Here is a 14721-nt window from a genome sequence, read left to right on the forward strand (position 1 = left end):
CACTGGCCCTGTCCCCAGCTCTCCCACCGCAGTGGAGGCATGTGTGGGTGCTTGCCTTTCGCTGCGTGTGCAGGCCCCAGCGATGCTGCCTGGGGCAGCGAAGCTCCTGCGTCTGTCGGGGCACCCCGAGCTCCCACAGAGCTTAGCCGAGGGGAGACACCAGCCTGCCCACAGCCAACACAACCAGCCCAGCCTTCCCCACGCCCCATATGTCCCACTGCTGTCCCCAGTGCCGGGGACGCGATGTCAGCGGGGGGAGGCAGCCCTGCCCGCCTGCTCTGCAGCCCTCCAAGCCTTGCAGGGCCACTTGGGCACCCCCAAACTAAGCCAACACCAGGCGCAGAGTCCCCGCAGCACGGGGTGTTGGGGACAGCGGGGTACCTGTCACTCCCTGTCCCCCGGTGCTTGCCGATAGATGGCGATGGCGCATCTCGCTTGGGGACAGGCCCCGGGAGCAGTGTCCCAGCTGGCAGCCCGGGGGGCCTGGGGTTCCCAACCAGCACCCCGCCGGCAGCCGGGCACCCCCCTGGCCCCGGCAGCACCCCCCCTGCAGTGGCCCCGGGCGCGGCGAGGGATTGCCCCCGGGAAAGCGACTGTGGATTTTATTACCCAAGCAGGGGAAGGCGGCAGGGTGCAGCCGGGAAGGGCTCTGGCCTTCAGCAGCATCCTCTGGAGGGGATGAAGATGCAGTCCCCTTCTCCAGATGGGTCACCTGAATCCCTCTTAGCAGCACTGTGCCTGGTCTCACGGTGCAGGGAAGAGAGAAGGAACAGCTAAAATATCTGAGTCCCCCACTCCGCTTAGTCAGGTGCAGTCATCTTGTGGTGCACAGAGCAGGCTGGAGGACTGGGGAGAGTCTGTGGCCATCAGTGACTCGTCCATGGAAGGGAGGCAGGTCCCCGGCCCTCGTGCTGGCAGGCAAGTAGTGGGAGAAACCCTTGCTGGAGGCTCCACAGCACAAGTACCAACATTTTGATTTAATTACCTGATCCATGCCTGGCCACAGCTTTCTTGGCACTGGAGAGTGCTTGTGCGACAACCCTGCACTGCCATTGCCAGGAGGAGCTTCCAGAGTCTCCAGCACTGGCTGCCCACTGAGCACTGATGGCTCCGCAGAGCAGCCTTGGCAGCTCCCAGCTCGCAGCGTGGGGCGGCTGTGGTGGGAAGCACCGCAGAGCAGGAGCTGCTGCTCCCACCCAGCTCCAACACAGAGGGGCAAGAGCCGGGCACCACCCTGTCATGCAGTTGGGTCCCCAGGCTCCTGGCCCCAAGGAGGTGGCTGTGCCCAGGTGGAAGTAGATGGGACCAGAACTCAGTGAGGTCTGCCCAGGTCCATGGGCAGCCTGGCCAGCCTTGCTGGGTGCAGGCATCTTGCTCCGTGCCCAGGTGAGCTCCTTGTTGATGGCAGCAAGTAGTAGGTGACCACGGCGGTGGTGGAGCGAGGAATCTAAGCAGATGTTGGGAAGGCGAGGAAAGCAGAGCACATCTGCAGTGCTGCAGAGGGAGAAGCGCTGCTCCCGCCCAATCCTGGGCACGACGGAGAGGCCTCAGAAAACCAGCTAGCCCTGGGGTTTGGATAGAGACTCCCTGGGAAACGCTGGACAGAGGCAAGTTCTGCTCATGGGCTCCTTCTTGGCCAGGAAACCTGAATGTAAAACAGAACTGGAGCCCGTGCACAGAGTGGGGCTGAGGCCTGGTAGTTAAAGCATGGCTGCCCCCCAGTCCCTGCTTTTCTTCAAGTCAGTGTGTTGTTTTACAGAATCTCGTCCCTGTCCGAAATCAATTGGCACCTCCCCTCCCTGACTCCCAAACAACCGTAAATCCCCCTGTTTGACTGGGAAGAAACAACACGTGCCCTCTACCCCTTGACCATGACCCTCCCCATCCCTCCCTCCCCAACGTCCCTCTGCCACACCACTGCCGCAGTAGAACCATGCCAAAAGGGTTTCCACCAGCACCCTGCGCCTCTCGCCTCACATCCCGCCTGCAGCTTCCCGCTTTGCCCAGGGGCATGGGGGACAGGCTACGTCACGTGAGGGTGCTACCTCCAGCGCTGCCACGCAGTGACTTCCCTCCATTGTGTCTCCCCTCCCTGGGCAGCCTGTCCAATCTGCGGTCTCCCACCATCTCCCTCCCACCGGCCTCCGCTGGCTGTTCCTCCTCTTTGGAGCGCTTCACTTCCGCCGCCCTGCTCCGGGCCCTCCGGCACCGCCGGCTCTTTGTGCCGCTCCGTCCTCCTCATCAGCTCGGGGGCTTGGGGCGAGAGTCTGCAGAGGGGTCCCTCCCACTAACCCTCTGCCCTGCCCCCAAGTCTGAGTTGGTGGGACAGCTGGGATCTGTCCCAGGAATAGAGCTCGATATGGTGGACATCTAGAAACTTCCACCGCCATACCACATTGGCCTGCAGCTGAGCCTCTCAGCATCCGCCGGCTGGGCGCTGCTCCAGCTCGGCACGGGGAGAGCAGGGCCGGGGAGCACACACGGGTGTCACCAGGTGTAAGCGGGGTGAGCACAACACTGACCTCAGACCTACAGCAACGCTGGGTACTGTTGGTGCTTGATAATGCTGGTACGGCCCGACATTGCCTCTTGCAACGTGGCTGTGCGGTCCCCGTGTGCCCCTTCACTCTGCTTAACTGTCTGTGCTCCAGAGACTGTGGCTACGGACATGGGCAGCATGTCCTGTGCCAGGGCTGTGGTCTCAACCGGAGCCTCCGGGTGTTGCTGGGGATGCAGTGGATTTCTAACCAGCTGCCACGTACTTGGAGGGGACGTGCTAAGCTGGGAGCTCCCCTCACACACCCTGATTTCAGAGGAGCTTGTATTGTGGTTACGATTCCTCTGGCTTGCACACTGAGGCATGAACTCACACGGGTCTCCTATTTTTGCAGACGACAGTCTGGCAGAACATGGAGGAAAACGCAACTCTTTCCTATGGCAGAGCCGAATCTCCCCAGCCAGACTGCTGCTGTGAAGAGAGCGCGTTACCTATCTTTGTTCTTGGCTATCCTGTTTCTACCCACGAGACCACAGGACCTTAACCACTCATCTCCGAAAGCCAAGAGCGGGGCCTGGGCTTCCTCTCCCGCGACACCTTGCTGCCATCAGCAAACAATCGCCTGGGCGTGCCGCATCCTCTCCCAGCGCTGGCCCCGCAAAGCCCGCCAGCCTCGGGTGGCTCACGGGACAGCGGGGTGCGGCCTCAGGGTGGCTCACAGGACAGCGGGGTGCCGTGCCAAGCCAGGGCTGAGACCCGTCGCCCGCTGGTTGCCCTCTCTGTCCCTGTGGTGCTGCAGTGGAAAGAATTTCTCCAGTTCCTTTCAAACAGCAAACCCCAAGGGTGCATATTCAGCTCGTGTGGTGGAAATGGGAAGCATAAAACTGGGTTTAGCAGGGTGAACGGTTGTTACCTGCTGCTTCTGCAATGGCAGGCTACAAAACCTGGCCCTCTGCTCGTGGAGGAGGGACCGTCACACGACAAGTATGGGGAGGAGAGGGGGAGGACACGGTGGGCATCACAGGGCAAGGGGGGAGGCATATCAAGGCCCTGGGCTGCGTCTGTCCCGGCGGCTCCGACAAGGCTCCACTGGAAACATCTTTGTGAGCTCCAGCGTCGCGGCTGGGGAGACAGGCGGGATGGTGCGGGAGAGCTCCCCGAGCCTCCGGTCTCCGCTGCGGCCCGGGGCGAGCCAGATGGGGCTCCGCGGGTGTCCGGCCCTCCCCGGGCGCGGCTCTGGCTCCGGCCTCGCCGGCGACGCTCGGCGGGACCCGCGCGGCAGAGGCACGGCCGCGGCGGCGGGGCCGGGACCGCCCCGAGAGCTCCGCAGCGGCGGCGGCGGCGGGACGGGGCGACCCAGGACGGGCCAGTCCCGTGGGGCTCGGGGGCCTCGGCCACCCCCCTCCCCCTGCAGCCAAGCGAAATGGCTGAACATGTAGCAATAATGCCCCGGCATTCAGGCTGCCCGGCCCGGCCGGCCCTAATCAGCGGCCCGCGGACCCCCCTCCTCTCCCCCTGCGCTCCCAGAAAGGGGAACAAAACCCAGCACGTTTCTGCAGCCCCCGCGCATAAAGCGCCGGGCCTGGGCCTCAGTGGGGGGCAAAGCGGCCCGTCAATCTCGGCGCCGGGGCCCCTTTGTCCCTCGCCTCCCTGCCACACCTTTTGTTCCCGAATCCAATAAGCGCGTATTCCCGCTACCTTCCTCGGCGGCTCCTTTCAGCGCCGGCCCGGCGGCCACAATGGGCCCGGCTCTGAGCTGCGCGGCCCCATTCAGCGCCCTTGGCACGCTCACAAGCCGGCCGTGCCGCCCTGCCCCTTGGGCACGCCGCTGCGACCGCCCTGCCGCCGGGCACCGGCCCCGGCCCCGCCGGGCACCGGCCGCTGGGCGAAGGAGGAGCGGGCGGCGTATATTGCACCTGGTTTATTGACTGACTCGGCGAGCTGGCGCGGGCAGTAACCGATACAGAGTAGATAGGGGGGCCGCGGCACCCCCGGGCCCCGCCGTCGCCTTTTTACAAGCAAAGCTGCTCCGCTGGCGCTGCGCGATCGGCTCCGGCCCGCCCGGCCGTCGCGGCGGCTCTGCGGGACGGCGGCGCTTCGCTGCGACCTCGGGCGGCCCCGTCCCGTCCCGCCGCGCCGCGCCGCGCCGCCCGCCGCCGGCCCCGCACCGCGGCCCGCGGGAGCGCCCGGGTCCCGCCGCGCCGTCCCTCCGCCGCCGCCGCTCCTCCGGTCCAGGGCGCGCGTTGCGCGGCGCGTCAGCCGGCCTGAGGTGCGGGTGATAACGGGGCCGAGGAGCCGCCCATAAAGGGGCCAAGGAGGCGCCGGGCCGTCCTGCCGGTCTGCTCCCGGCCCTCAGTGCGTGCGGGCTACCAGGCCCTGATGCCTTGCAGTGCGCCCTGGCTGCAGGAGGGCCCCGCCGCCGCCTGGTGCAGCGGCTGGCCGCCGCCGCCGAAGCCCCCCAGGCCGCCCACGTTCACGAAGGGGCCGGCGGCCGCCGCCGGGCTGCAGGCGGCTTGCATGGAGGCGCCGCCGGTGCCCGCCGGGTAGGTGCAGCCGTAGCCGGGGTTGTAGGAGGCGGCGTTGCCGTAGCCGTAGGCGGGGAAGCCGTTGTAGGAGTAGGGCCCGTTGTACGCCGAGCTGTAGCCCTGCGACCCACCGAGGCACGGCTTGCCGTCGCGGACCAGCACGGGCACGGCCACCCTGCGCGGCGGCGGCGGCGGGGCCGCGGGGCCGCCCAGCTCCAGCGGCTTGTCCTGCCGCTGCCGCTTGCACTTGTAGCGCCGGTTCTGGAACCAGATCTTCACCTGCGTGGAGGTGAGCTTGAGGCTGCTGGCCAGGTGCTCCCGCTCCGGCGCCGACAGGTAACGCTGCTGCTTGAACCGCCGCTCCAGCTCGAAGACCTGCGCCTGGGAGAAGAGGACGCGCGGCTTCCTCCGGCTCCGCTGCTTCGGCCTCTCCGCCTCCTCTGCCTTCTCCGCCGCATCCAGCGGCTTCTTCAGGACGCAGGTCTCTGCACGGAGGAGCACAGGTCACGGCTGCACCTCGCCGACGCCGGCGCTCGCTGCTCCCGACGGGCCCCGCCGGCCGGCGAGAGCCCCGCACCGCGCCCCGGCCGGCCCCGCTCCGCTGCCCACCCGTCGCGGAACCGCGGTGCGGGCGCAGAGGCAGCGCCGGGACCGGCCGCCTCCGGCACCGCCTGTGCTTGCGAGGGACCGGTTCCGGCGGCGAGGCCGGGCGCGTCTCCGCTCCTCCATGCCGGCGGAGGGGTTAGTGCTGCAGCACCGCGGGGCCGAGCCCCGGGCCGGGCACCTGCTCCGCTGCCTCGCTCCCGGAGGGCTCCGCCGCAGCGGGCGCGGGTTGGGCCTAACCCGCCCCGTTCCTCCTTCTCCGCTACCGAAATTGCGGGGCGCGGGCCTGATCCGGCAGCTCTGGATTAAGGCCCTGCGGAGGCGCTTCCCGCGGAGGCGCTTACTGGGGAGGCGGCGAGCGGGGCGCGGAGGACTGGCCCCACGACGTGCCAGTCCCGGCTCGACATGCCCGGGGCGGCGGCGGCGGGGACCGGGCTGCGGCGCCGGGACCGGGGCTCGTGGGGCGATGCCCAGCGGGCTGGGGATGCACCGCGGGGAGCGAGCGCGGGCCCGTCCCGGCGGGGCGGTGGAGCGCGGCGGGGCCGATACTCACTTGGGTCGCGGGCCGTGGCGTCCAGCTCCTCTCCCGGGCCGGGGGCCTCGCAGGAACCGTGCAGCACGGCGTGCACGTAGTTGTCGGCGGAGATCCTCGCGTCCGCCTGGCTGCCGGCCGCTGCCATGGGGCTCAGGTAGGACAGCTTCTCCTCCTCCTCTTCATCCTCGCCGTCGGAGAAGCGGGCGCCGTCGGCGGCCGCCAGCAGGCAGGCGGCGGGGTGGAAGTGGTGCTCCAGGTGGTGCGGGAGCTGGGCCCCATAGTGCGGGTCCTGCTGCTGCTCCAGGTTGAGGATGTCTTTGACAGAGAAGGGGGTGGAGGTGACGGGACTCGGTAACATCATCGGGGCAGCGCAAGCGGCCAGGCAGTCCCGCGGGCCCGGCGGCGCTCGGGCGGCGGCTCGGCGGGGAGCGCCGCGCCAGGTGCGGGGGGAGCAGGCAGCGCCGAGAGACGAGGGGCCGCGCCTGCTCCTGTCTAAGTTGCCTCCATTAGCCCGGCGCTGGGGGTCTGCGTTTTGTTACAGCTTCTGCAGGGACAGCCAAGGGCTCAGGAGCCTCCTCTGCCCCGGGCCGGCACGTCACGGCGAGGAGGGGCCGGGGGCGGCCTCGCCATTGGAGGGAGGGGGAGGCAGAGCCGGCCCCCTGCCCGGCTCCGGCCGCCCGGCCAGAAATAGCAATGTATTAAGGCTGCGCTCGGGGAGGCCGCTTCCCCGCAGAGCGCCCCGCCGGCTCGGCACCCTCCCGGTGGGTGCGGGGACGGTGCGCCGGGGTCGGGGTCCCCGCAGAAAGCTGCGGCCGCCGCGCCTCCCAGTGCTAAGCACGTGTAGGTAGGTAGGGACCCCCGCCCCGGCGCGCCCCGCTGGCCCCTGCCCGCACACGGCTCGGCCCGGTCCCGGGAGGGGCGAACACTTGCGGCCCCGCTGGCCCGGCCTCACCGCCCCGCCGGCACGGCCACCCGGCCCCGCAAGTGCGTCCTGCCGCCCAGGACGCGGCGCGGAGCGGAGGTTCGCCTCCGCCGCCCCGCACTGCTCCCGGAGCCGACGGCAGCCCCGTCGTCCCGGCCGGACCGTAGCCGTGCGACATACACGCAGCCGACCCTCTCCGTATGCCCCGGCACTCCCGGTGCCCCCGCCGGTGGCCCCGCAGATCCTCCCGCAACGGGCCGATCTGCCGCCCGCCCCGGCTCGCCGCAGCCGGTGCGACGCGCGCTCTCCCGAGGGAAGGCGTGCTCCGCCGCCGCTGCCGGATCGGTCCCCGCAGACCCAGCCGTGCCGGGCCGGGCGGGCAGCCCGGGGCCGCGGCGGCGCGGGGCTGAGGCGGGGAGCGCTATCCAGCGCCCTTCGGTGTTTCCTTTCGTTTTCTTTCGTTTTCTTTCGTTTCGTTTCCTTTCTCCCGCCGGTAACGGGCGGCGAGCGGCTCCAGAGAGCCGCCACGCCGCCGTGCCGGCGGGTGACGCACCGAGAGAGCATGCCGAACCCCCCTCCCCACCGCGAGTCCCTCGGCCCCGGGGCTGCGCCGAGCACGGGCCGAGCACCCCGGTGCGGCGCGGCGGGGGGTGCCGCGATGCCGCGGCGGCGCCCCGCGGCCCCCGGGCCCCTCCAAGGGCTCAGCGCCGCCACGGCACGGGGAGCGGGCACGGCGAAGGCGGGGCGGAGGGTCCCGGGCGAGACATTTCGTTGTGATTAAAATCCTGCCGCCCCGCAGGGCTCGGATCGGCGCCGAGGCGAGGCCACGGGGAGCCGGGCGCGCACGCCGGGCAGGTGAGTGTCACGGGGCCGGGGCTTCGCGAGGCCTTCCCGGGCTCTTCTCTCGGGTCGTTGCCGTCCAGCGGCTCCGCCGTTTACCGGCTCTGTCGGTGCCCTCGTTTCCCCGGCTCCCGGCGCTCCGCACGCCCCGGAGAAACCCATGTACCGGCAGCGCAGCCCGGGAGAGATCCCGGGCGCCGCGCACTTCGCCACAGCTCAGGCATTCCCGGTCCCGCGGCGGGGCCGGTTCCCGTTTCCCCGGAGCGCCGGATCGTTCCCACCGCACCGCTTCAAATCCCTCGCCATAAATTGCGGCGGGTCGGTCTCTCCTCGCCGCTCCCCGCCCGCTCCCGGTGCCGGCCGCCATCCTCCTGTCCGGAGGCCGCCCGGTCCGGACGGTGAACGGGGAAAGGCATTCGCCTGATCGGGACCCGGCTCTGCTCCGTGCCGCCGGTGCGCGGAGAAGCCCGGCGCTGCCTCTCTGCCACGGCCCCGATAACAATTAGCAACAATTAGCGCTTTATCGGTGTTACACATCCGCCACTGGCCCGGCCCTGCCCTGCCCGGCTCGGCCCGCTCCTGCCCGCCGTAGGGCCCTGCTCCCAGGGAGGTGCAGGCGGGCGGCCGGGGCTCTGCACGGCGCCGCTCTCCCCGGGAGCTCCGCGGCGGCCGGTCTCGGTGGCGGGGACAGCAGCGGCAGAGGCCGGTGCCCTCGGTGGCGGCAGCAATGAAGGCTGCCGTGCCACAGCCCCGTGTCCGTCTGCCCGGCCGACGGCGGTAGCAGCAGCAGCCGCCGTGCCGAGGGCCCGACCTCGGGCCCTTCGGGGTCTGGCTCGCCCGGCGCCATCGCGCTCCCGCCTGCAGCGGGATCCCGGACGGGCCGATCGCCAGACGCGGCCTGCGGGCACGGAGAGCCCGGGCCGGGTGGAACCATCGCCCCGGGACGAGTCTCCGGTGCTGGGAGCGGTTCTCCCGCCAGGACGCGCTTAAGCGTGCCGCCGCCGGCCCCAGAGAGTGCTTGGGGAACCCAGCATCCGCGGATGGAGCAAGCCGCGGCCAGGCCCCGACACGCGTGGGAGCACCCTTGTGTTATCCCGGCCTCTCCCGCGGCCGCCTCGTCCCCGCCAGTGCTCCCGGTGCGGTAACCAAGCCTACACCTTCCCGCCCTGCCGACATCCCACTCCTTTGGTGGGGCCGGATCAGGCCCGCTTCGGCGGGACACGAGCAGCCATTTCCCATTTGGGGAAGCCGAGGAAGCCGGGAACTGCTTGGGCTCGGCCGAGCCCCTTGGCACCTGCCGCCCCGGTACGGTACGGGGCGGCGGGCACCGAGGGGCACGACCGGGCCGGGGCGAGTGGCGCAGGGGTGCAGGAGCCAGGGGATAGCGCAGCCCAGGTACCTGCTGGCGGGTGTCAGCCCCGAGATGCAGCTCCGGGGCTTTCCCAAAGCGGCTGGGCTGGGGTCACTGGGCTATTAATGGTTATTTTTTTTATATCATTAGCGGCGTCTCCTGAGCTCTGTTTACAGCGGAGCCTTGTTGTCCCGGCCGCTCCTGCGCTCTGTTTAGACAGGGGATTATTGTAATGGATGGAGCTCGCCGTGCGGATGCTGCAGCGGAGCCAAGAGCCCACCCCGGCCCCGGGCCCGCGGAGGGGGGAGCAGCCCTGCAGCGGCCACGCACATCGCGGCTGGCGGTTAGCCCCCTCACCTTCCCCGAGGCCCCGGGCACGGGCAGCCCGGTAGCAGGCGGCCGCGGCCGGGGGCCTCGCTCGGGGCGATGCTATCAGCGCCAGGGCTGCTAATTGCTCCATTAGTCTCGCGGGTGCCGAGTGCTGGAGCCGGCCCCGCGCTAATGGCCGTAAACAAACAAACACGTTAATCCGGCCCTGTCTCCAGCCCCCGGTGCTCGGGGAGACAACGGGGGAACGGCGGCGCGGCCCCGGCGGGGCTGCGGGGAGGCTCTCGGCGGGCGGCACCCACCTGCGCGCCGCCCCGGGCAGCCCGGAGGCCCGCGGGCCGGGGCCGGTGCGGACCCGCGCCGCCGGGAGCTGCCCCCCGCGCCCGGCTCTATTTACACAGAGCCTGCCCTTGTATAAACGCTGCGCGCCGTGGTTTATCTCAGGGCCCGTCTGTTTCTCGTTCTCTGTCAGCAGCGCCCGGTGAAGGATGGCCCGTTCCCAGGCGCTCGGCCCTGATTTATGTGAGAACCGCAGCGCGCCGGGGACGCCCCCGCACGGCGGGGCCGGCGATGCGCCGCGGAGAGGCGGCGGGTCCCGGGGCACCGACCCGCCGACGGGACCGCCGGTGGGGACGCGCCTGGCCCGGCTCGCACTGGCCTCGCAGGCCGCAGACACCTGCCGGCAGCGGGACCGCCCGGCGGCCACCGCGAAGCCCGGTCCGGCACAGCACGGCACGGCACGGCACGGCGCTCCGCTCGCTCCCGGGCAGTGCTCGCTCCGCACCGAGCCTCCGCAGCGAGCACGCCCTTGGGGGGTCCCGGGGGGAGCGAGCACGGAGCGGCCCCGCCAGCAGCTCCATGCCGGGGGGGGATCCCCCTGTGCGCCTGCCCGGGCGCGGCCGCTGGCCCACCACACCGCCCGGGCTAAAGGACGGCTTTTATCCAGCCCCGCTACGTGCCCAGGAATGACTCTTTTTCGGAGCTTTTTGAAATGAAACGTTATCTTTATACCCCAGGAGAGCAGAGGGCTCCTGTAGGCGGGGGAGCCAGGTCCAGGCAAGAGATGCTGCGCGCTGGTCCAGCAACATGCTGTCTGCATTTCCCAGTGCCCTGTCCCAGCCCTGCCCGGACAGTGCCAGCACCCTCCTGCCCACTCGGATCTGCCAGCTGACACCTGCCTCCACCTCTCACGGTCCTGGGAACCCACTGGCTGGGCTTTGCCAAGAACCACCCACGTAATGCCCGTTTTCTTGAGAAATACGTCACTGCAAATATTGTCTTCAATATTTTGTCGCTCCATTGGCATTGGCTGAGTTAGTTGTGCTTCACAGTTCTTCTTCATAGTAGAGGGATGTACGATTTGGAAATATGTCCTAAAACAAAGACTCGATGAGAAATGTCTTTTCTGAGGGTCAGACCCATACTCCTGAGAAACACATATGTTTCCAAGGTGGGAGCTTGATTTGGGGGGTACCAATAGCTGTGTGCAACATTCAGTGCTCAGCATTTTCAGTGATAGGAGTGGCTCATGCAAGGGTGTTGGTCACTGCAGCAAGGGGAGCTCGGTAGGTTTGGACACTGAAAGGGAAGGCTGCCCTTGATTTCAGTGCCTGATGGACCTCTGGAACTGAGGCGGACGTGTTGAGCTCTGTGAGAGCCAACTTGCAGGAGAAGGTAAAGGTCATGCCACATCTGAGGCAATGCAGGATAGGAAATGTCAGTGCCAAGGACCCCCTCCCGCCTGCTTTTGTTTGGTGTCTCTCGTGCACAAAGGATATCCAGGCTTCACAAAGCCACCCTGCTGCACAACACAGCCCCGCAACTGTGGACGTGTAGAGGGTAGCAAAGCACCTCTTCCTCTGGAGGAGAAGCTGTCATAAATCACAGTTTACTACTTGTGCAATGAGAAGGTCTCGTGTCGAGGCTTCTGCTGGAGGACACCACCGTGGACACATGTACACTGCCCCTTTGCCACTCACGCTGAGCAAAACCCACAGCCTTTCTGGGAACACCTTTGCTCCGTGCCTCAGAAGCCATTGCTGCATGTTTGTGTCCATGAGGTTAAGAAGCAGGGCTGAAATTCATCCTTTGGCAGAGCCCAGCACGAGGCTCGCTCACGTCTGCAGGCCTGCGTACCACTCGCATCCCATAGGGCTTAAGTGGAGCCTAAGTGGACCCTGGGCCTTGCGCTGGCGGCCTGCCCGGCGCTGGATTTCAGCTCCAAGCCCAGGCCTGCTGCTCTGATTCATGCACATAATCCTGCTGAGGTCAGCGGGTTTCATCCTGCTCCCACTGCAGCCCGCGGGAAGGTTCACACGAGAGTGGCAGGGTCAGGCTCTGTGTTTGCATGTGCCATAGAAAATGGAACAATTAAGATTAAACCAATTAAATTTTAACAGGTCTGGGAAGCGTTTTATTACATAATAAACAGGAGGGATTAGCCATGTCGGGCTTTGCTGCATGTGTGCTGGCGGAGCGGTTCCGCTGTCCGCGGCACTTGGTGTTCCTCTGGGCTGGGGACCTCCCTGCGCTGCTGCTGGGGCCAGCCCACTGACAAACACACAGGGCTGGGAGTGCAGCTGCACGCTGGCTCCCTTTCCCCTCCAGTGCCTTCCCCCGAAGCATTCTGGGTGCAACGCTTTTCTTACCCCGAGCAAAGCCTTTTCTAGAAGAAATTTCGCAAGTTATTCATTCAGTGGCTATTTCTACGGTGTCCTTCAGGGAGAGGGAAGCCCTTGTGCTTCTGTACAGGCATGCTGGTGAAGAGCGAACGGCCAGGCTGGTTCTGTGCAAGGTGGTGACACATGTCTCGTCTTGGAAACAGAGCTGATAAGTTCCTCTTGTTTAGGGCATCTGCCCAGCAGCCAGTCCCCACTTCTCTCCCTGCTTAATCAAGATTCCTCCAGCTGCAAGCAGGGCTTGTTCCTATGCGGATGAGGCCATCCTGGGCATGGCTACCCCCGGAGCTGGCAAATCTGTGCCAAAAATGGCACACAGCTGTGGGTTTGCCAGGGTGGTTTCGGGGTAATTGGACTGAGAAAGGATGCAGAAACCAGCTTTGGCAGACATTATGCTACAACCTTGGCTGTGTGCACATGTGGGGTGGTGCACAGGCAGTTGCCTCTCTGTGGTGGCACTCACTCGGCTCTGCTGGCATTCATCTATAGGGGCTGCCATGGGTTCCAAGGGGCACGCACAGCCAGGGGCTCTTGCACGACCTCATCTCAGCCATAACTCACCGCTGGCCAGCTCAGCAGGACTGTGCACAAATATCCCCTCCTGCCTTGCAACAACCTGCAGCTGAGGGCTAGGGAGGAAGGCAGGGGCTGGGGAACCTCATCCCTTCTGTCTCCGCTGGGTAAATACGGGACACAACCCTGGCAGGCTCAGCTGAAAGGCATTTTGCACGCTGCTTCCAGAGACCACGGTGGGCCAGATTCTGATGCCATGGTGGGTTTTTCTCTAGAAGCAGAATGGTTGCTGCGGGTGGGGACTGTGGCATGTTCAGGGGCAGCGACAGCAAACAGCTCCCTGGCTGGCTACTGTGCCTGGAAAGGTTAATGGTGGAGCATGTGCTTGGTCTGCACACTGCTAGTAAACACCCGTTCTTTCGTTTTCCTTTAAAATACCTTTCATATTTTGCCATGTCTGCTCGTGTCGCTCCCTCGTGCAACAGCTCCTTACCGACGGCCGCTGTATAAATAGAGCAGTCCCTGGGTCCCACGTGCAGGCGGGCAGGTGGGAGATTTGAAAGCTTCTGTTAATAGTTTATCTCTGAGTCAGCCTAATGAATTTTCCTCGTAATTGCTGCGCAGAAATTGTTAGTGTATCCTGATGATTCAGAACTTTCTAACAACAACTCTGGACCAAATTATAAACTGTTTTTCTATCTTGGAGTGGAGACTTGAGAGAGGATTCCTAATTGTTCTTGTCCCCTCAGGGGCCAGAGCTGGATTATCCCACACAGGCTTCTCTGCAGACTTGTTTTTAGTCTATCGGTGGGCTCTCTGCCAGACCGAAGGGATGGGGAACTCAGTTTTCCAGATTTAAATCCTCCCCCCTGCACCCTTCCCCTCCACTTACACCTCTAAGGAAGAGCATGGATTAGAAAGGATTTGCCCTCGTGAGGCTTTGGTTTGGGTTTGTGAAGATCTGTCCTTAAAAGCTTTGGCTTTTTTTTTTTATCCCTATGTAAACCTGACTCCCGGCTTTACACTGGGAATGGGCAGAAGTGAGGCGCTGTGTTGTTCGGAGAACAGAGATCTCCCATTTCTTTGGAAATACCTGCCTTTAAATGGCATTTCCTCTTGGAGACAATGGCTTAATGTGAAAGACAAGCAGGTGGGGATGGGCGAGGGCGGTGTTTTGGGAGCAGAGCATGGCTGGACCCCTCCTGCCATGGTTGCTGTGCTTCAGCCACGCATGCAAAAGGCTGGATGGGCCCAAGGCTCACCCAAAATGTGTCCCTGTGCCAGCAGTGACAGGGCAACCTGGGTCTGTTCAGGTGGCTCCTGACTTGTCCCTGTGCCGCTGATGTCCCAGTGCACTGGAGGCTGTGGGCATCCATGGCTGGGATGCTCTCCCCAGGACCCATCCTGGTGTTCTTCCCCAGGACCTGTCCTCCACTGGGAATGACCCATGCAGTGGTGTCGTGTCAGGCCAACAGTCCCAGGGCGCTGGGGCTATTGTGAAGGCGGCCAGTAGTTAGCACGGGGCCAAGGCAGCTCTTCCCTTCCTCGTCCTCCCCTTTCCCGGGGAGGCAAGAGGCCACGCCGCTGGTCGTGCCCTGTCCTGCTGGAAGCACTGACGCCTGTCTGGCTGCCAGGACACCCCGCCGGCCCCATCCCAGGCACGTCCCCCATGCCCGGCAGCGGCAAGCGGGCACCGTGCCGTGTCAGGGGGCCACCCGGGCCCAGGCGCCCTTCTCCAAACATCGCTCCCGCCACGCGCCCATGATACCCCCTCGGCTCGCCCACGTCTGCCCCGCGCACCCGCCCTTGCTGACGGCGGGGAAAGTAGGAGCCGTGTCCTTGTGCTGACCTTCGCCTGACCTTCCAGTAACGCTCGAGAAACCCTCGGAAAGGCTTTCTCATTGTGCAGCCCCAGGGTTTCCAGGGAATT

The 14721-nt window shown here is 66.0% G+C and overlaps 1 protein-coding gene across 1 annotated transcript; it reads right to left on the reverse strand.

Annotated features, from left to right (window-relative positions):
• Window positions 1-4863: 4863 nt before the first annotated feature.
• On the reverse strand, window positions 4864-6521 carry NKX2-3 (NK2 homeobox 3). The gene is made up of 2 exons (XM_068399491.1): window positions 6179-6521; window positions 4864-5507 (listed from the first exon to the last, which is right to left on the reverse strand). The coding sequence occupies exons 1-2, from the start codon at window positions 6519-6521 to the stop codon at window positions 4864-4866; spliced, it is 987 nt and encodes a 328-aa protein (XP_068255592.1).
• Between the last annotated feature and the right edge of the window lie 8200 nt (window positions 6522-14721).

Source organism: Nyctibius grandis, chromosome 4 (genome assembly GCF_013368605.1).
Source record: "Nyctibius grandis isolate bNycGra1 chromosome 4, bNycGra1.pri, whole genome shotgun sequence".
Lineage (NCBI taxonomy): Eukaryota > Metazoa > Chordata > Aves > Nyctibiiformes > Nyctibiidae > Nyctibius > Nyctibius grandis.

What these genes read in the sequence shown, in the direction of transcription:
- NKX2-3 (XM_068399491.1), bottom strand. Translation starts at nt 6,521, where the DNA reads ATGATGTTACCGAGTCCCGTCACCTCCACCCCCTTCTCTGTCAAAGAC. An exon ending in CGCCACGGCCCGCGACCCAA is followed by an intron (nt 5,508 to 6,178) that starts GTGAGTATCGGC and finishes TCCTCCGTGCAG; the next exon opens with AGACCTGCGTCCTGAAGAAG.